This window comes from Carcharodon carcharias, chromosome 1, assembly GCF_017639515.1.
Source record: "Carcharodon carcharias isolate sCarCar2 chromosome 1, sCarCar2.pri, whole genome shotgun sequence".
In the NCBI taxonomy this organism is placed as follows: Eukaryota; Metazoa; Chordata; class Chondrichthyes; order Lamniformes; family Lamnidae; genus Carcharodon; species Carcharodon carcharias.
Window position 1 is genome coordinate 155,486,611 of NC_054467.1, and position 22,090 is coordinate 155,508,700.

At 42.6% G+C, this 22,090-nt stretch overlaps 1 protein-coding gene across 3 annotated transcripts in view; it reads left to right on the top strand.

The window, feature by feature from the left end:
* Window positions 1-22,090, top strand: part of paics (phosphoribosylaminoimidazole carboxylase, phosphoribosylaminoimidazole succinocarboxamide synthetase) — a 30,289-nt gene that overhangs the window by 811 nt on the left and 7,388 nt on the right. For all 3 annotated transcript variants that reach the window (XM_041200177.1, XM_041200187.1, XM_041200197.1), the window contains exons 3-8: window positions 80-277; window positions 350-528; window positions 2,269-2,448; window positions 2,529-2,642; window positions 5,988-6,071; window positions 14,543-14,723. In XM_041200177.1, coding sequence (XP_041056111.1) covers window positions 80-277; window positions 350-528; window positions 2,269-2,448; window positions 2,529-2,642; window positions 5,988-6,071; window positions 14,543-14,723 — 936 coding nt within the window. The remainder of the gene's footprint in view (window positions 1-79; window positions 278-349; window positions 529-2,268; window positions 2,449-2,528; window positions 2,643-5,987; window positions 6,072-14,542; window positions 14,724-22,090) is intronic.

The window sequence follows — 22,090 nt, forward strand, 5'->3', positions numbered from 1 at the left end:
TTTAAAAAATCAACCTTAAAACGTTCACTGAGTGAAAATGGAATGCCTAATATGTTTTTCTTATTAAATATCCCTTCAGAATTGAAAATTGGCAAAAAACTGAATGAAGGAAAGACCAAGGAAGTGTATGAGCTGTTGGGCTGTCCAGGACAAGTATTGATTCAGTCCAAGGATCAGATTACAGCTGGCAATGCAGTCAGGAAAGATCAGATGATGGGCAAGGCTGCAATATCTACCAAAACTACGGTTTCTGTCTTCAAACTGCTGCAGGATGCTGGTAAGACTTTGCTGGTCTTTTTTGAGGGGTGAAACTTCTGGAGTAGTCATATTAATTATTTTTTTTTTTAAGGCATAAAAACTGCATTTGAGAAGCAGCATGGCGAAACAGCATTTGTGGCAGCCAACTGTCAAATGATTCCTATTGAGTGGGTCTGTAGAAGAATTGCTACTGGCTCTTTTCTAAAGAGAAATCCTGGTGTAAAAGAAGGATACAAGTTCTGCCCTCCAAAGTTGGAGATGTTCTTTAAGGTAGCTGTAACATTTTGTCTCTATCAAGTTCCTCTGTCACTAGGCTAAAATCCTGGAACTCCTTTCCTAACAGCACTTTGGGTGTACCTACACTACCACATGGACTGCAGCAATCCAAGAAGGCAGCTCCCCACCACCTTCTCGAGGGCAATTAAGGATAAGCAATAAATACTGGCCTTGTCAGAATACCCACATCCCCAGAATAATTTTTTTAAAAAATTGATGTGGTTGAGGTGATTTTATAGGCATCATCTTTTAGTTGAATGAAGAAACATTGACAAGCTTTTCTGATGAAGCAGTTCCCTTTTTAAATTATTGATTCATCTCTGCTTCACCACCCTTGTAGGCAGTGCATTCCAGAACATTACCATGCATTGTTTAAGAAAAAAATGTGCTACATTTTTCCACCCCCCTGGGTATCTTATGCTCAAAACCCTAAATCTGTGTCCCCTCAGCCACTGGGAACAGATTTTCTTTGCCTACCTTATTGAAACCTGTCATAATTGTGTAGATCTCTTATCCAAATCTCCACACACTCCTTTGCTCCAAAGGGGATAACCCAACTTAACCTTGTAGTCACAATCCCTCATCCCTGGAACCATTGTAAATCTCTTCTGCATCTTCTCACGGGCCCTCACGTTGTTCCAAAAGCATGATGACCAGAGTTGGGCACAATGCTTCAGTTACGGCTCAACCAGATGGACAAGTTTGCAGGACAAATCCAACCAGGCCAATTACCGACCCTTCAGTCTACTTTCCAGCATCAGTAAAGTATGGAAGGGGTAATCAACAGTGCTATCAAGCAGCACTTGCTTAGCAATAACCTGCTCACTGATGCACATTTTGGGTTCTGCCAGGGCCACTTAGCTCCTGATCTCATTAAAGCCTTGGTTCAAAAACGGACAAAAGAGCTGAACTCCTGAGGGGCCCTTGACATTAAGGCAGCATTTGATTGAGTGTGGTGCCAAGGAGCACTAGCAAAACTGGAGTCAATGGGGAAAAACTCCCTGCTGGTTGGAGTCATACCTAGTACAAAGGAAGATGGTTGTGGTTGTTGGAGGTCAGTCATCTCAGCTCCAGGATGCTACTGCAGAAGTTCCTCAGGGTAGTGTCCTAGGCCCAACCATCTTCAGCTACTTTATCAAGATCTTCCATCATAAGGTCAGAAGTGGGAATGTTTGCTGCCAATGCAGCAAGACCCGAACAATATCCAGGCTTAGGCTGACAAATGGCAAGTAACACTCATGCCACACAAGTGCCAGGCAATGACCATCTCCAACAAGAGAGAATCCAACCATCGCCTCTTGACGTTCAATGGCATTAGCATCACTGAATCCCCCACTATCAAAATCACTATCAAAAATCCAGGGCTTTATAAGGATTCGGCATAACTTGTTTTGTACTCAGGATCCCATATGCTTTACTAATTACTCTCAATGTCATGCCACCTTCAAAGTTTTTTTATACACGTAAACTCTGCAGGTTCCTCTGTACCTGCACACTCCTTAGAACTATGCCATGAAATCGATATTGCCTGATTATCATCAATATTGCTGTTGCACTATTAGCCTAGATTTTGCACAGAAGGCACTGGAATGGTCTGGAACCCCATGACCTGAGTTGGGCTACCAACTGAGCCAAAGGTGACACTAAGTTTGAGTAAAATGATTTTTTTTAAACCGCTTGTATTTCATTGCAACATATTATCTATCAAATAATTAAAATTAATTTGTCTTTTAGGATGATGCTAATAATGACCCGCAATGGTCTGAAGAACAATTGATTCAGGCTCAGTTTAACTGTGGAGGACTGCAGATTGAACGGTGTGAAGTAGATATTATGAATCGGACCACTTTGGCTGTGTTTGAGATATTGGAGAAAGCCTGGGCAACTCAAAACTGTACACTTGTGGATATGAAAGTAAGTAGTTATCTTATTGCAAGTAAATCATGTTGTTGACGTCTTGTCAACCAATTTGGTTTTTGTTTTTTTTTATCTAGGTGGAGTTTGGAGTTTGTGCTTGTACCAAGGAGATATTACTTGCTGATGTCATTGACAATGACTCGTGGAGACTGTGGCCTTTGGGGGATCGCAAACTGCAAAAGGACAAACAGGTTTGTGTTTACGTACGTGACTTGACTTCAAGGGGTTGGGTTTTAACTCTAGGCAGGAGGGTAACTCCCAAAAGAATAAAACGCGAGACCTGGGCTTGACTAATGTTTGGCAGAACTGTCTATCCTAAAACCAGGGTTTTGGTAATTCGGAGAGGAACTTAAGGGCACCTGTCTCCCAAGGAAACCGTTTCAGTGTAGTTTTAGTGTTAGAGGAGAGTTTAAACGGAGATTAAGCTGGGAGGGAAAGGCTAGATTTGGGATGACCTGAGACCATCTTCTGGCTTAATTAGAAAGCCTTGAAAGATACCATAAATAAATAGACTTACCTTGGCCTCTTCTGGCCACTCTGCTATTGCCTGTCTTGGTCTGATTTGGCCCAATACAGGCTTCTTGAGTTAAAATTATGCTGCACCTCAATGATATCTTCAGGCTGCAACCTTTTGATGTGAAGAAGGCTGTTGTCTTCCTTGCTCTCTGATACATTTTCTGTAGAACTGGATAACATTTTTAAAAGATTCAAACTTCCAGTTACTAGCTGAAAGAATGATATGGCAAGAATAAATTTTAAAACTTTTACTTTAACAAATGACTAAAAACATTTTGACTGAACATTTTGTAGGCAATTTATATTTTAAAGCGCATAAATAAAACTCATCCTTTTTATACTTATCACATATCACACTCTCCACGGAATTACAGTTGTCGCAAACAGTCCACAGCTGCTACCAGCTTCCAGTGTATTGCTTGCTTTTAGTTTCCCAGCCAGGTAACTTCCAATCTCAGAACTAACTTTCACTGAGGGTTATATTGTAGATTCCTTCCCTCTGGCTCCAAGATAAGCATATCTTTTTGCCTCTCATCCATCCTCACAAACTCAAGTCTTCAGTCTGAGTGAGTTCTCACCTGCGTTCTGCTTGCTGAACACTAGAGTCAGCATTTTCTCTGCTCTAGGTGCAGGTCTGACTACTTCTTTCTTCTGCTGCCTACCTCATGGCTGCCAACCACAGCAAACCACAAACTTCTGTGGTATTCATAGGGAAGATTGTAACTTGATCTCAAAAATGGCTCCCTCTGCCCTCTTCCCCTTGGCAATGTAGGTAGAAATGCTAATTAGCTATCTTTTGATCCCAATTTACTTTCACCTTAGAAGTAGATGGATCGTTTATAGCACAACCATTTACAACCCAACAGGATAGGAACTCATGGTATTGGGGATAATGCATTAGCCTGGATTGAGGATTGGTTAACAGAAGACCAAGCTGGGATTAATGGGTCTTTTTCCGGTTGGAAACACATAACTAGTGGAGTGCCACAAGGATCAGTCCTAGGGCCTCAATTATTTACTATCTATATTAATGACTTGGAGGAGGGGGCAGAGTAATGTATCCAAATTTGCTGACCATACAAAAATAGGTGGGAAGACGTGATGAGGACATAAGAAATTTACAAGGGGATTAAGATAGGTTGAGTGAGTGGGCAAAAACTTGTAGGTGGAGTTTAATGTAGGGAAGTGTGAGGTCATGCACTTTGGTAGGAAGAATTAAATGGAGTCTCTCCATTTTAAAAAGTGCAGCACAGAGGGATCTGGGTGTTCTTGTGCATGAAACACAAAGTTAGCATGTAGGTGTAACAAGTAATCAAGAAAGCAGATGGAATTTTGGCTTGTGTTGCTAGGAGGTTGGTGTTTAGAAATAGGGAAGTCTTGTTACAACTGTACATGGTGTTGGTGAGGCTGCACCTGGAGTACTGTGTACAGTTTTGGTCTCTGTATTTAAGAAAGAATAAACTGGCATCAGAGGTGGTTCAAAAGTTATTCACTAGGCTGATTCCTGTGATGAAGCAGTTGACTTATCAAGAACGGCCAAACAGGTTAGGCCTTTATTCATTAGAGTTTAGAAGAATGAGAGGTGATCTTATTGAAACGTACAGGATTCTGAGGGGGCTTGGCGAGGTAGATGTTGAGAAGATGTTTCCACTAGTGGGGGAATCTCGAACTAGCAGACATAGTTACAGGATAAAGGGACACTCATTTAAAAACTGAGATGTGAAGGAATTTCTTCTGAGGGTAGTGAATGTCTGGGATTCTATACCCCAGAGAATTGTGGAGGCTAGATCACAAAGTATTTGAAGAGGAGGTAGATAACCCTCAACTCCTCTGTTTCAAAAATCTGAGGAGCTGGCACGAAAGAAGATTTGAGTCCTGGAGCAGATCAGCCATGATCTTATTGAATGGTGGGGCAGGCTTGAGGGGCCAATTGGCCTACTCTTGCTCCTAGTTCTTATGTAACACCTGTGGACCTTTACTCATTGTAAACTCAAAACTGCAGACATTGTCTCCAAGTGTAAATATCTTGCACCTTCTCAGTAAGATACTCTGAGCCCCCCTTCGATCTCTAACAGGCTTACTGTTAGGCAGACGGCAGAACAGGTCACGTGACCTTGTTTCACTTACCCTAAATTTAAAACTACAGTCCCAAAATATAACAATCTTATAAACCTATTAATTATAAGCCCTCCCACTGAGAGTCAGTACAACAAATCTCTTAACTGCCATTTTAACAACTCTCTTGCCCCATTTATGCCAGGTGGGCTGGGTTTAAAATCTTCCCCAAGTGTTTGCGAAAACCTGGATTGGAATGAAGATGCTTTTCTCGCATCACTGTTTATTTGATTAGGAAATTGTTGGTGCTTCACTGTTTCTTGTGGCTACTAGGGATGTGGGGTTTTTTTTAATATATGAAGAAACCAGCTTGCTTTATGGGACAACCTTGGATTGGCTATCTTGCTGAACAAGATCAGCATCCTCCTTGGTTTAGATGTATTTAAGCACCCAAGGCTGGCACTTAGATCTAGGAGGGCTGCTAATGCTGCCTGGAGATAGAACCAGTCATAGGCCCCATCGTGAAAATATTTTTTCTACTGTCTGGCCAGTAGCTATCTGCGCATGTGCACTGGTCAAGAGATGCAGCCTATTTTTTCTTTTCCAATTTAAAATACTTTTCAGACAGAGTGCTTTTGAAAACTTGCTCTCATACAACTTGTGTACAAGATTTTTGGATGCTTGCAGGTAATAGTTTCATATAATTTTGAAACTCCAGCTTTATAGTTGTCAACATTGAACATTGGTTTTTATGAAGAAACAAAATATATGGCTTTCACTATTTTGCCAACATTATGTAACCCTAGATGCTTCCCAACTGCAGCCTTGGTTTATTTTGCACCAATAATCAGCATTACCGTTTTTTAAAAATTTATGTTGCTGAAATTAGCCACTGAATTGCATGTGATAGAAACTGCCCTTTTGTGGATTGTAGAGCTGCTGTCTTCAATATTTTTTTTCTTCAGGTTTATCGTGATCTCAAAGAAGTGACTCCTGAAGCTATGCAAATGGTCAAGAGAAACTTTGAGTGGGTGGCAGAAAGAGTGCAGGTATTAAAATTATGGTTAACGAAAGTGCAATAAACCTTGTGTTGTCCGGCATTCTACCAACCAGAATTCTCTAATAACAGGAATTTCTGACAGCTTTTTTTTAAAAAAGGTCAATCATTTATAGTGTTCAGATAATGCATGCTTTTGGGAAAAACTAATAATAATAGATTGTAAATCTTCAGAAATTGTCCTTGGACTTTATATTGAAATTATTGGGTCAGATTTGGTTATTGTGCCTGAACAAAGATATACTGAACCTTGATTTGTGTCCAGAGTAATGTAACACCCCATTAACCAGCACCACCCATTCACTCAGCATGCCAGATAACAAAGATTTTACTGTAGTAAATAACCCACTTTCATACAGGTGTGCATGAATATTGGTATGTCAACCTGAAGTTTCACATTTCCTTAGTTAATCTGAGAAGGCGAAAACCATCATCGTTGGAACCTGCTAAAAATTTAATCCGGCTCACTTGCCATTATTTCTGAACCAAACTGTTCTCCACCTTGGCATAAAACTTGACACTGAGCTTCCAACCCTGCCAGTCTCTCCTCCTGCCTTAGTCATCTACTACTGAAACCCTCATCCATGCCTTTTTCACCTATCATTTCATCTATTTCTTTACTCTCGATCAGTCTCCAATCTTTCATCTTTCCATAAACTTCAGCTGTTCCAGAATTCTGCTGTCCATATCCCATCCTTCACCAAATTCAGGCCCATCTCCCCTTTGCTTATTCACTCTCAATCTAGCAACATCTCTAATTTAGAATTCTCAGTTTCTAGTTTAAATCCCTTCATGGGGTCACCCTCCCTATCTGTAACCATTTCTGCCTTTAAAACCCTTGGGGAATCTTCAACTCTTGACATCTTGGGCATTCCCAATCCTCACCATTGGTGGCTGTGCATTCAGCTATTTAAGATCTATGCTCTCGAAATTCCCTCCCATTTCCCACTTGTTTGGCCAAGCTTCTGATCATCCTCATAATAATGTTCTTGTGGTTGTTTTTCCTTAGAACCGAAATAAAAATAGACAAAAGTAGTACTAAACAAAACATCCTGAGAGATAGGAGAAGCTGCCATTTGAGCATCTTAAAACTTAACTGATGTACTCCATGTATTTATGTAAAGTTATGATGGTTACATTTCCTTTTATTCACTCCTTGTTGTGGAAAAACGGAGTGAACACTCAGACCCTGGAGGCTTGTCTAGGAAGTCTTTATTAAAATCGTGATATCACGGAGAGCTTAGTCGCATACAATGGAGTGAACCAGTCTCTGACTAACACCTCTTTACACACATAGATATAGCAAAAGGTTCGTGACAGAAACTTGGGCAATTACAATAGTTTCAAAGGATAGCGATCAGTGTTAATGATTTAACAATTAGACGGGACAATGTCAATGGTTTAGTTAGCAAATAGACAGGACAATGTCGATGATTCAGGAAATAGATAGTGTTAATGGCTACATATCTTGGGCAATGCACACACAATAGTTTTTTCTCTCTTGGATTTTGCAACCGTATCTGACATCCGGAGCCCCTTATTCTGGGAAGATAGCACTGGCCCTTTGATTTGCTAATTTATGTGCTGGCTGTGTGACTGTTTGGGGATATTCTACCGTAATTTCATTATACATGTATTTTAATTTCCTTTCCCAATTACACATGTATAATTGTGAATGAAATAAAATACATGTATAATTGTGAATGAAATAAACTACATGTATTTTATTTCATTCACAATTACACATGTATTTTATTCCTCCACAGTCCCTCCTTGTTAATCTTTTCTTTTAGATTAACACCAGTGAGGAATCTTTTCTTTTAGATTAACACCAGTGAGGAATAATATCTTCATACAGAGGGGTTCATACCACGAGGAAAAGACCGGTCCCTGGTGAGGTAAACTTTCTGTCCCCACCAGTGAGCTGCTCTAAAAATTGCATGAACTTTCCCCAGCCGCCTTTATTTCTTGTACCTTGCCCATGACATGCTTTCCCAAGTCAGTGACATTTTCAGAGACATTGGGTACATAAGTGCAGCACTCTGAGCCTAGCATAGCACAAGTGCCACCTTTTTCAGCTAGAAGGAAGTCAAGGGCCATCCTGTTTTGTAATAGGGTTAGGTGTAATGCTATCATTCAGTGGTGCTAGCTGAGATCTGCTTCTGTGTTTTAATCAGAGCATCAGCTGTTGAATTAGCGACTTTTTCAAGCACAGCTGCCAGGTTGATAATTTCATGGGAATTACGAGCCTATCCATACGGGGGCAAAGCAATCATCCAGAATCATTCTGATTCCAAGATGCCACGGCAATGTAGGTGCCGATGTGGGTGCATATCTGATTTACCTATACGGCGAAGATAGGGATTTAAGTATGCTAGGTAGCAACAGTCACTCTAGGTGGGAGTGGTTTCGTTCTTTTCCGAATTTCCTACAGGCACCTTAGAGAAAAGGGATAGTTGAGGCATCCCAGGCAACCAGCTGTAAGCTTTATCTCCACAAACCCAGTATGTACCATTAAGAGAGTCTGGTGGATGTTTAGTACCGGCGGGCTTTCAAACAGATAGGTGAAAGATGTATGATACTGTAGTAATGCAGGAGCTTCGTCCCAGATCATAAGTGCTGAGTGTAAGGATGGAACACCAACAGGTGGCGTTTACCGGCTCTAGTGGGGTCTAATTCTAATCCCATGTTCTGTATAGTTCCACTCATTGGCAGGTGGAGAGCGACGGAACCAACCCCTAAACATATTGTGCTGTGGTGTTACAATACTAAAAATTCGAACGTCAGCATACTCAGTGTCATTTAGAGGAACAGCATGTCTCTCCCCCATGTTGGGGGGTCTGGGCGCATATCCAACAGGCACCTTGTCCTACCTCTCCAGCATAGGTGCGGAATAGAGACAAAAAGGTGTTTGGGTGAGGGTGCCTTGGGTATTCCCTGCGGAATATAACAAAGAACAGTATCCAATACATAATACAAGTTAATAGTTGCTATACTATCGCCGGACAATGTTTTTTACAGCAGGTGACGTGGATCCAGTCTTCCTTCCCTTCATTAGCAGGTGGAGAGTGACGGAATCATCCCTTGAACATATTGGATTCTGCATCATCTGACTGGGTGTGGAAATTTGTGAGATCCTTCACTTCTTCCTCAGTCATTGGTTTTGTCTGTTAGGTGCTTGATTCACCTCCATGTTGGGGAATCTGGGCACATATCCAAAAGGTGCCCTGCCCTGCTTGTCTAGCATAGGCCCGGCATAAAGACAAAAAGGTGTTGGGGTGAGAATCCTTTGGGTACACCCCACAAAATATAGCAAAAAGACAGAATATAGTAAAAAGCAGTATCCGATACATAATGCAAATTAGTTCACTGATAACGGCGATTATAGGACTGCTGGACAATGTTCTTTACAGCGAGTGGCGTGGACCCAGTCTTCCTTCCCTTTAATCTTCAGGGCCGTTTGAGTTGTTAGCAGCACAAGGTAGGGTCCTTTCCACCCTCTCATGCAATTCAGTTGCTGTTTTGCATAAAGGAAAATGAGTACAAATCCAACATTTAGTCCGATTAACTTGCAAGGCTATGGCCTGCATTCGTTGAACCGCAGAATTGGTAGTCCATGCCCCTGCAAGGACCACACAGGACAGGATCCAAATCAGAATCAGCGTTCTGACGGCTCAGTTAAAATTCTTGCACAAGCACTTCCGTCCGAAGTCAGCGTCCACTTGACATGCGATGCATGGATCCACACGGGTGTCCTTCAACCTTTACGGCCATTTGGGTGGCGAGCAGGACTTGGAAAGGCCCTTCCCATTGAGATTCCAAACAGTTCTTTCTCCTGAAGGTCTTTACTAGGACTAGGTCCCCGGGCTGGTATTGATGGCAATCTTCAATGGTGGGCTTTTTCTGAGTTTCTACTACCTGTATATGCAAGCTCTTGAGACAGCTAGGGTGAGAGCGCATAGTCATGAGCACCAAGGGTAGAGCTTCAGGCCTTTCAAACTGGTTTCTTCACATAATTTAGCTTGTTTGTTTTTCAGAATACCATTTTGTCTTTCCACCGCCCCGGTAGACTGAGGGTGGTATGGGCAGGAAAGGTGATGGTTGCATAGTAAGGCCTTCAACAGTTCCTTTATCACTTTAGCAGTAAAATGAACAACAATTTTACAACAACAACAACAGCATCATTTCGTCAGGTGGGATACGCCTCCATCCATCGCGAGAACAAACATACTAGAACTAAAACATAATTATATTCCATACATTTAGGCATTTGTATAAAGTCCATTTGTAGGTGTACAAATGGGCCCCATGGCTGGGGTCCCGTACCAACAGTCACTGTGGGCGTCTTGCCTGGGTATGTCATTGACATAGGTATGACAGATATTACTAATACAATACCTATTAGCATATTACTATTCACTATACATTCAACATTCATTCTACATACACGTGTTAAATCCCTGAGCTGGCAACTGGTCAAGACATGATCCCTGTATTGAGAGAGATTCAATAAATGCTCATTAGTTACCTATAAAGGGAGTACCCCTTCTTTAGTCTGTCTTAAATTTTCTCAGCCTTGTTCCAGTGCCCAAGATCCATAGGTGTTGCATACATCATTTCTGCTCGCTTCGTCTGAAATATTTATCCCTATTTCAATTAATTTATTCATAGTCCCCGCATGACTTTCGAGCACGGTAGCCAGGCTTTGGATTAACCAATGATGTCCCTATATTGAACGTTGTAGCGGCATCATTTATCAGGCTGCGTTTAACGCAGTTCCCTCCCAAGCCTGATTGCATCTCGCCACTGAACTGAACTGCTTCAGTCATCAATTGGAGCGTCAGAGCCATATAGAGTGCTTGGGTATGGGTTGAGTACCATTGGGGCAGGATGACACCAGATATATTCAAGACTATGGGTACCAGCTCATGGTGTACGTTATACAAAACTTCTGATTAACCAGTACCAAACCATTTGTCGGTCCTGGATGCATAGTCGGACAAGATGGATCAGTTGGTGTGGTTTGAGGGGCTTCCAATTATCTCTACTCAGACTGTGAAAGTAGAGATGGGAGGTGGCTGGGTAGTGGCGGACCTCCCATGCTTGATCTGAAGCAAGCCCTTACTACAATTTGAAAGCACTTGTTCTCCTACTGTTACATTTATCATTCCCCTTTGCGTGTCGCGTTCGGCACTGTCCATGCTGTACCAAAGTTCCTCCTGCAGTGCAGGATGAGCAGTGATGATCCCCGACCTTGTTGCCAGTACTGATAGCCCCACGACCTGGATCGTAGATCTGTGGAGACATTAACATCGGCTCCCGTTCTCTGGGTTACCACTTGGTCAATTGTCATGTATCTTTAACTGTGTAATGCCTCCATTTACTTCCCATTCTCATATCTACAAGTGCGCATGTATCACCTCTTTAACTTCCTCTCTCAACTCATGTAATTGCCTACTTAATTCCCTTACATTGTCCTGTATTTTTCCTTTCTGTGGCCCTACACCTCCTACTATAATACCTTCAGGTAATTGCATGGCTCTTCCTGTTATCATTTCAAATGGGGTGAACCTGTCTCTAGATCTTTGCTTATCTCCCGCTGTGCAGTTCCAATGCCTCAGTTGATGGCCAGATTATCAAATTCATTTCCCTTAAAACAGTTTGTACATGTCCTCTTTCCCTAACTCATTCTCCTACTTGCCTCATACCATATTACACTTGCAACAGCTACCATCTTATCTTGTTCAGGTTGCCTGGAGAGACTTTAAAATAAATAAAACATTCTCATAACAGCTTTAAAAACAGAAATCAGGTATTGACATGTTTTGCTTCCTTTCCTTCTCAAAGATTTTATTGTCTTAAAAGTAACCCACTAAATTGTGTCTGACCCTTTTCTTTTAGAATTATCCCAGATTCATTAACTTGGCCAAAAATTGGATTTCTGTCAAACTTTGTCAAGGTCTTGAGCTTAGCTTCATATTTTGGGAACAGACTTGCAAACACAAAAGCTTGCAGCATTTGAATTAGTGCCAATTGTCGGCAGACCTTTTAAAATGAAAATTCCCTTTTGAGAACTTTATCAAGAACCAAACCTCAAATTTTTAAACTTTGTAAGAACTGTAATTTACACCATCAAAATTAAAACCACCTCTTTTTCATGTGTAATGATTTGTATCCAAGTTATAATTTCCGTATGTTTATCGACACATTCTTTATCTTAGATAGCATCCTAGTGATTCAAAAGTAACCTGTTGAATTGTAAAGTGCAGTGTAATTTAAGATTGTCCCAAATTCAAATTGCAGTGCTTTTGGAAAGCAGATTTCCTTTAATATTTAATTCATCTCTTCATAAGAAACCTCTTTTTATCCATTGGAACCACCTAGACCTTGTGTTTATGTCTTTTTGTTTTCCTAGAATCCTTCTGAATTTCAAGTAAATGCTAACTCATATGTATTAATCCCAATCAGTTTGGAAGCTGATGATGAGGGTCATTCCCTACTAGTCTGCAAGAGGGTAGTACAAGGGTTGGTTCATCTCAAACAAAGGCAAGCCCTGTTTTATTTTTACACTACCTTCAAATTACGATTTTTGCCAGAAATCTCAAGTCAAACGTTATACTCAAAACTTTGGAATGTTTGAATAAACATTTCCTTTAATCTAATATGGGGCTTTCGACTCAAGTGCTCAACTACACACACAAAAGACAATTCAAGGAAGAAAACACAAAACTCACATACAAATGCTTCATTGCACACAAACACATAGATAAAGGTATGTATCGATACTCCTATTATATTGAACTTAACTCTAAATGAAGCTTCGAGTAACTGGGGAAATAAAGGGATCTTGAAGGCTCCACTTATAGGGACCTTCAAACTGACAAAAGCTCACATTTTCTCTGCTGCTGCTTGTCAATTGCTTATTAACCCCCTAGGGGTACCCTTTCTCTCGCTCTCTCTCTTCAGCACAAACAGCTCTTGTAACTTAATCAATTTTTTTTTAAGCTATAGAAAATTCAGTAGCGGACTATCTACTTCCCTTAAAACATATTATAAACACTCAAATCTGTTCCGATTAAAAGTTCCAGCTGGTGGGAAGCTCTCTCCTTTCCTTTGAGTCCATTTAACCCAATCAGAAACATATTGGACAATTTCAGGACCGTAATGGACATACATATAAGCATTTGGGGTTTCTTTGATGTCATATTTCCCATTTTACTTAATAATATACACAAAAGAAAACACAAATTACTTACTTTTCACCTCCAGGGGACTCAAACCCCTGGGTATATTAAGAGTTCTTTAACAAGTCCTCCGATTCTTTGGGTTTTTTGAGTCTGGTCGGTAGCTACCCTTTTTCAAGCACTCCTCTTTTCAGCTAGGATGCTTTTCGTCTCCCTTTCACCTTAAGAGGCCATCTCTCCAACTTTAAGAGGTAGCGGGGACACTATTTAACTGCACTCCCCCTTTCAGCTAGGATGCAATTCGTACTCTCCCCAACTTAGGGGAGTCTCCCTTTCTCCGTGAGGGTTCTTTTTCAGAGATCCGATGGTCCAGGTTTTCAATTACCTCTCCAACTTAAGAGGTTACCTCTCCAACTTAAGAGGCCACAGGACTTCAGTCGGATCCCATCTTCGTCGCCATCTGTTGCGGAAAAACGGAGTGAACACTCAGACCCTGGAGGCTTGTCTAGGAAGTCTTTATTAAAATCGTGATATCACGGAGAGCCTAGTCGCATACAACGGAGCGAACCAGACTCTGACTAACACCTCTTTACACAAATAGATATAGCAAGAGGTTTGTGACAGAAACTTGGGCAATTACAATAGTTTCAAATCTTCAAAGGATAGTGATCAGTGTTATTAGACAGGACAATGTCAATGGTTCAGGAAATAGTCAGGACAATGTCGATGGTTCAGCAAATAGATAGTGTTAATGGCTACATATCTTGTGCAATGCACACACAATAGTTTTTTACTCTCTTGGATTTTGCAACCGTATCTGACATCCGGAGCCCCTTAGTCTGGGAAGATAGCACTGGCCCTTTGATTTGCTAATTTATGTGCTGGCTGTGTGACTGTTTGAGGACATTCTACCGTAATTTCATTCTACATGTATTTTAATTTCCTTTCCCAATTATACATGTAGTTTATTTCATTCACAATTATACATGTATTTTATTTCATTCACAATTATACACGTATTTTATTCCTCCACACTCCTACTGTTTACTTGGTACCTGGAAGGTAGTTGCACCTTGCTCTGTCTATGTAGTAATGTTTGGACTGTATCACGATGTTGTCTATATTGAGAAAGTAGGGCAGTTTTGTTGCATATGTCCAAAATCTGCTGGGAACTTTTTAAACACAAATATCATTTGATTTATTTTCTTTAATAGATATGGTTTTCCAATAAACTAGAAAAACATTATTGACTTTGCCATTTGTTTAAATACCTATCCAGGACCTGCTGGTGGCAAGGACCTCTGGAAGAGTGGTGGTGATTATGGGATCCCGCAGTGACCTTGACCACAGCCAAAAAATAAAACAGGCATGTGCAAATTATGGCATACCATGTGAACTGCGTGTTTCATCTGCTCACAAAGGTACTGATGAAACTCTAAAGATTAAAGCAGAATATGAAGGTAAGCAGAGGATTGGAAAATGTAAATATATAGGCTAAAAGTTGGGGGGAAGAATTCTAATTCTCATAGATAGCTTGCTGCTTGTGATAGTGGAGCCTCTGACAAAAGGACATAATGATCATGTTAATGTAGTTTTGGCAATTGTAAGGCCAAATGTGCTGATTCCTGTAGGAAATATCAATGAAATGTTAGATGCTGTAGAAAGGTGGAGAATATTTTTTAATTGTTTGCTTTCAAGATTAGTGAATTCTTGGGAAAAGAATCTACCTTCAGTCTACCACCTGAACCATCACTCTGAATTAATTGCTAGACCACATACATGTATTTTCCATAAAATTTCTTAGCTATGTGTACTTAACTAAATTTGAAATTGTTCTCTGTAATGGCACTCAAAGTTTAAAAAAACACTCAGTGCCATGCGCCGCCATATGAACACACTCGACCTCTCCCTCCAGCAGCACCGCTGTACCCTTTTTCAAAGCTGCGCGTGCCCCCAGTTTCATTTTATCCTTCGGCTCATCCGACGTCTCAACAAGAAACTTTCTCTCTTTCTCTCAAGTGCTAAGGAACGCAAGCTCCAACAACTCATCGACACCAACACCCATCTAGGACCCTCCACCCCTGCCTGTCCCTCCGTCCCCACCCTTTCTTCCAATCCCAACCCCAGTCGTGTATTCACTATACCCCCTGACCTTCCCCTCTCCGATGCTGAACGTTCAGTGCTCAGCAAAGGACTTAGTTTCATACCCTTACGCCCTCACCTCAATGAATTTCGGGCTCGGCATGATACTGAACTCTTCCGCCGTCTTCGTCTCCAGGCTTACTTCTTTGGGCAGGAGTCCTCTCCCAGTTCAACGGATCCTTTTACCCATCGCCAATATTCTCCCTCTACCTGGACCCCTCCCTCTGGATTCTTACCTTCTCTCGATCTTTTCATTAAGAACTGTCGGCGCGACATTAGTCGTCTCAATTTCTCTGCTCCTCTCACCCATTCTAACCTGTCTCTCTCTGAACTTACTGCACTCCATTCTCTCAGGTCCAACCCTGATATTGTCATCAAACCCGCTGACAAGGGTGGTGCTGTTGTCTGGCGCACTGACCTCTACCTCGCGGAGGCTGAGCGTCAACTCGCAGACACTTCCTCCTACCTCTCCCTGGACCATGACCCCACCACTGAACATCAAGCCATTGTTTCCAGGACTGTCACTGACCTCATCTCCTCTGGGGATCTCCCTCCCACAGCTTCCAACCTGATAGTCGCCCAACCTCGGACGGCCCGCTTCTATCTCCTACCCAAAATCCACAAACAGAACAGCCCCGGTAGACCGATCGTCTCAGCTTGCTCCTGCCCCACGGAACTCATTTCTCGTTATCTTGACTCCTTTCTCTCTCCCCTTGTCCAGTCCCTTCCCACCTACATCCGTGATTCCTCTGACACCTTACGTCACATCAACAATTTCCAGTTCCCTGGCCCCAACCGCTTCCTCTTCACCATGGACGTCCAATCCCTCTACACCTCCATCCCCCACCAGGATGGTCTGAGGGCCCTTAGCTTCATCCTTGAACAGAGGCCCGAACAATCCCCATCCACCACTACTCTCCTCCGTCTGGCTGAACTTGTTCTCACACTGAACAATTTCTCCTTCAACTCCTCTCACTTCCTCCAAGTAAAAGGTGTGGCTATGGGTACCCGCATGGGCCCCAGCTATGCCTGTCTCTTTATGGGGTATATGGAACATTCCTTGTTGCAGTCCTACTCCGGCCCCCTTCCACAACTCTTTCTCCGGTACATCGATGATTACTTCGGTGCCGCTTCATGCTCTCATCGGGACTTGGAAAAATTTATTAATTTTGCTTCCAATCTCCACCCCTCCATCATTTTCACGTGGTCCATCTCTGACACTTCCCTTCCCTTCCTTGACCTCTCTGTCTCAATCTCTGGTGATAGACTGTCCACCAATATCCATTACAAACCCACCGACTCCCACAGCTATCTTGACTACAGCTCCTCACACCCCGCTTCCTGTAAGGACTCCATCCCATTCTCTCAGTTCTTTTGCCTCCGTCGCATCTGTTCCGATGATGCTACATTCAAAAATAGTTCCTCTGACATGTCCTCCTTCTTCCTTAACCGAGGTTTTCCACCCACGGTTGTTGACAGGGCCTTCAACCGTGTCCGGCCCATCTCCCGCGCATCTGCCCTCATGCCTTCTCCTCCCTCCCAAAAACATGATAGGGTCCCCCTTGTCCTCACTTATCACCCCACCAGCCTCCGCATTCAAAGGATCATCCTCTGCCATTTCCGCCAACTCCAGCATGATGCCACCACCAAACACATCTTCCCTTCACCCCCCTTATCGGCATTCCGTAGGGATCGCTCCCTCCAGGACACCCTGGTCCACTCCTCCATCACCCCCTACTCCTCAACCCCCTCCTATGGCACCACCCCATGCCCACGCAAAAGATGCAACACCTGCCCCTTCACTTCCTCTCTCCTCACCGTCCAAGGACCCAAACACTCCTTTCAAGTGAAGCAGCATTTCACTTGCATTACCCCCAACTTAGTCTATTGCATTCGTTACTCCCAATGTGGTCTCCTCTACATTAGAGAGACCAAATGTAAACTGGGCGACCGCTTTGCAGAACACCTGCGGTCTGTCCGCAAGAATGACCCAAACCTCCCTGTCGCTTACCATTTTAACACTCCACCCTGCTCTCTTGCACACATGTCTGTCCTTGGCTTGCTGCATTGTTCCAGTGAAGCCCAACGTAAACTGGAGGAACAACACCTCATCTTCCGACTAGGCACTTTACAGCCTTCCGGACTGAATATTGAATTCAACAACTTTAGGTCATGAGCTCCCTCCCCCATCCCCACCCCCTTTCTGTTTCCCCCTTCCTTTTTTTCCCAATAAATTATAAAGATTTTCCTTTTCCCACCTATTTCCATTATATAAAAAAAAAAACCCCACTAGAGCTATACCTTGAGTGCCCTACCGTCCATTCTTAATTAGCACATTCGTTTAGATAATATCACCAACTTTTAACTTTAACACCTATGTGTTCTATTGTACTATTGTCGTTGACATCTTTTGATGATCTGCTTCTATCACTGCTTGTTTGTCCCTACAACCACACACCGCCCCCCCCCCCACCTCTCTCTCTCTATCTCTCCGCCCCCCACACACACCTTAAACCAGCTTATATTTCAACTCTTTCTTGGACTCGAACTCAAGTTCTGTCGAAGGGTCATGAGGACTCGAAACGTCAACTATTTTCTTCTCCGCCGATGCTGCCAGACCTGCTGAGTTTTTCCAGGTAATTCTGTTTTTGTTTTGGATTTCCAGCATCCGCAGTTTTTTTGTTTTTAAAAAAACACAAGTTCATTTTTCTAAATCTCCCCCAGTCTGTGACTCCTAAAACAAGAAATCTTCAACCTTGACCTCAATATGACAATCAAAAAAAGAACTCTGGCTCACAACTCTCTGCTAGTGTTTTTCCCCTTCCCTCATCCCATGTTATGTTAATCTAGTTTAAGACCGTAAGACATAGGAGCAGAAATTAGGCCATTCGGCCCATCGAGTCTGCTCCGCCATTCAATCATGGCTGGTAAGTTTCTCAACCCCCATTCTCCCACCTTCTCCCCGTAACCTTTGATCCCCTTACCAATCAAGAACCTATCTATCTCGGTCTTAAATACACTCAATGACCTGGCCTCCACAGCCATCTGTGGCAGTGAATTCCATAGATTCACCACTCTCTAGCTAAAGAAGTTTCTCCTCATCTCTGTTCTAAAAGGTCTTCCCTTTTACTCTGAGGCTGTGCCCTCAGGCCTTAGTCTCTCCGACTAATGGAAACATCTTCCCCACCTCCATTTATCCAGGCCTTTCAGTATTCTGTATGTTTCAATCAGATCCCCCCTCATCCTTCTAAACTCCATCGAGTATAGACCCAGAGTCCTCAAACGTTCCTCATATGTTAAGCCTTTCATTCCTGGGATCATTCTCGTGAACCTCCTATGGACCCTCTCCAGGGCCAGCACATCCTTCCTGAGATACGGGGCCCAAAATTGCTCACAATATTCTAAATGTGGTCGGACCAGAGCCTTATAAAGCCTTAGCAGCACATCCCTGCTTTTATATTCTAGTCTTCTTGAAATAAATGCCAACATTACATTTGCCTTCCTAACTATCGACTCAACCTGCAAGTTAACCTTAAGAGAATCCTGGACTAGGACTCCCAAGTCCCTTTGCACTCCAGATTTCTGAATTCTCTCCCCATTTAGAAAATAGTCTATGCCTCTATTCTTCCTACCAAAGTGCATGACCTCACACTTCCTCACGTTGTATTCCATCTGCCACTTCTTTGCCCATTCTCCTAACCTGTCCAAATCCTTCTGCAGCCTCCCCACCTCCTCAATACTACCTGCCCCTCCACCTATCTTTGTATCATCTGCAAACTTAGCCCTCAGTTCCTTCATCTAGATCATTAATGTATAAAGTGAAAAGTTGTGGTCCCAACACTGACCCCTGCGGAACTCCACTAGTCACTGGCCGCCATCCTGAGAAGGACCCCCTTATCCCCACTCTCTGCCTCCTGCCAGACAGCCAATCTTCTATCCATGCTAGTACCTTGCCTCTAACACCATGGACTCTTACCTTACTGAGCAGCCTCCTGTGCAACACCTTGTCAAAGGCCTTCTGGAAGTCCAAGTAGATAACATCCATTGGGTCTTCTTTGTCTAACCTGCTCGTTACCTCCTCAAAGAATTCTAACAGATTTTTCAGGCATGGCCTCCCCTTGATGAAACCATGCTGACTTTGCCCTATTTTACCATGCACTTCCAAGTATTCTGAAATCTTATCCTTAATAACGGACTCTAAAATCTTACCAACAACCGAGGTCAGGCTAATCGGCCTGTAATTTCCCGTCTTTTGTCTCACTCCCTTCTTAAACAGACAGGTTACATTAGCGATTTTCCAGTCCTCTGGGACCCTCCCTGACTCCAGTGATTCCTGAAAGATCACCACTAACACCTCCACTATCTCTTCAGCTATCTCCTTAAGAACTCTGGGGTATAATCCATCTGGTCCAGGTGATTTATCCACCTTCAGACCTTTCAGTTTTCCTAGCACCTTCTCCTTGGTAATGGCCACCAATCTCACCTCTGCCCTCTGACTCTCTTGAACTTTGGGGATGTCACTCGTGTCTTTCACTGTGAAGACTGATGCAAAGTACCTATTCAGTTCCTCCACCATTTCTTTGTTCCCCACTACTACTTCTCCAGTGTCATTTTCCAGCAGCTCAATTTCCACTTTTGCCTCTCTTACCCTTTATAAATCAAAAAAAAACCTCTTGCAATCTTTTATATTACTGGCTAGTTTACCCTCCTGTTTAATCTTCTCCCTCCTTATTTCTTTTTTAGTTGTCCTCTGTTGGTCTTTGTAGGCTTCCCAATCCCCTGGCTTCCCACTGCTCTTCACCGCATTGTATGCTTTCTCTTTAGCTTTTATGCTGTCCCTGACTTCCCTTGTCAGCCATGGTTGCCTCATCCTCCCTTTAGTACATCCTCCCTTTAGTATGCTTCTTCTTCCTGGGGATGATTTTTTGCTGTGTCTCCCAAATTACTCCCAGAAACTCCTGCCATTGCTGTTCCACTTCTTTCCTGCTAGGCTCATCTCCCAGTCAATTCTGGCCAGCTCCTCCCTCATGCCTCTGCAGTTGCCTTTATTCAACTTTAATACCATTACATCTGCTTCCAGCTTTTTCCTCTCAAATTGCAGGGTAAATTCTGTCATATTATGGTCACGTCCTCCTAAGGCTTCCTTCACCTTAAGCTCCCTTATGAAATCTGCCTCATTACACATCACTAAATCTAGAATTGCCTGTTCCCTAGTGGGCTCCACCATAAGCTGCTCCAAAAAGCCATCTCGTAGACATTCCACAAATTCCTTTTCTTGGGATCCACTACCAACCTGATTTTCCCAGTCTACCTTCATTTTGAAATCCCCCATGATCACTGTAACCTTGCCTTTCTTACATGCCTTTTCTATCTCCTAGTGTACCTTATGCCCCACATCCTGACTACTGTTCGGAGGCCTGTACATAACTCCCATTATGGTTTTTTTCTACCATTGCGGTTCCTCAACTCTACCCACACAGATTCTGCATCATCTGACCCTACATCATTTCTTGCTATTGATTTAATTTCATTTCTTACTAACCAAACAACCCCACCCCCTCTGCCAACCTGCCTATCTTTTCGATAGGATGTATATTCTTGGATACTTAGCTCCCAGTCCTGCTCCCCTCGCAGCCATGTCTCCGTAATGCCCACATCATCATACCTGCCAATTTCAATCTGTGCCACAAGCTCATTTACATTATTTCGTATACTGCGTGCATTCAGATACAACACCTTCAGTCCTGTATTTTCCGTCTCCCTTCTCATTGTCATCCCTTTATCTGATGTGCTTGAAGTTAGATTCCTAGTCCTTTCCAAACACTTTGTCCTATTTTGTGTTCTGGAGACTTTAATAGCCTTTCCTGGGCTCTCCTTTCTTTTCAGTTTTTTCATAATTTTCCATGAAGTTGAATCCACCCCCCGCCCCCCCCCCCCCCTTCTTGTTTAAAGTCCTGTTGACCACCCTATTTACCCTTTTCGCTAGAACATTGAAGGAAAATGTTCTATGTACTTTAGTGATGGTTTGTGAAACTTCTGGTACAGGGTGTTCTCTTTGCTTTCATTACCTAAATTTTGTTTGCTTGCATACTTTTTCCTCATTGTTTTTGTCTCACTTTTTCTTTTTGCAAGACTATTCCTTTCGGTTGGATATCTGAGAGCCTTTATATGTTCCTTTAGTTGGTATACATGAAGTCTGTCCCTGGTTTCTTTTAGTCCTATTTTCCTGCATGTTCTAAGAGCCAGTATTTACATTTGAGAGAAAGTAAAACTAGTTGGGTGTGGTGTCCTCATATTTAAATCCATTTACAATCTTGCCCTACCCTATCACTAACATCCTCCAGCTTCTTGTCCCCCATCCAAATGCTGTTCCTCTGTCTTTTTGCATTTACTCCCCATCCACTTTTTGTTCTAGCTTCAGCCATCCGGGCCCCTCGCTCTTGTCTTACACCTTCATTTCTTCATAGGGAGAAGAGGTGGTGTGATCTGGGGATAGTGGAGGATGGGGCCACAAAGGTTTGGAATCGTGTAATAGGATTTTAGTTTTGTGCTTTACCTAGGTGGGCATGCATGCTGTAATTAATTACCTCAAGATAGTAAATACCTTGCCTTTTGATTAAGGTATTTGTCCAACTTTGTATTAGCAAACCAGCCATCACGAGAAGACCATTTCTTGCATCCACCA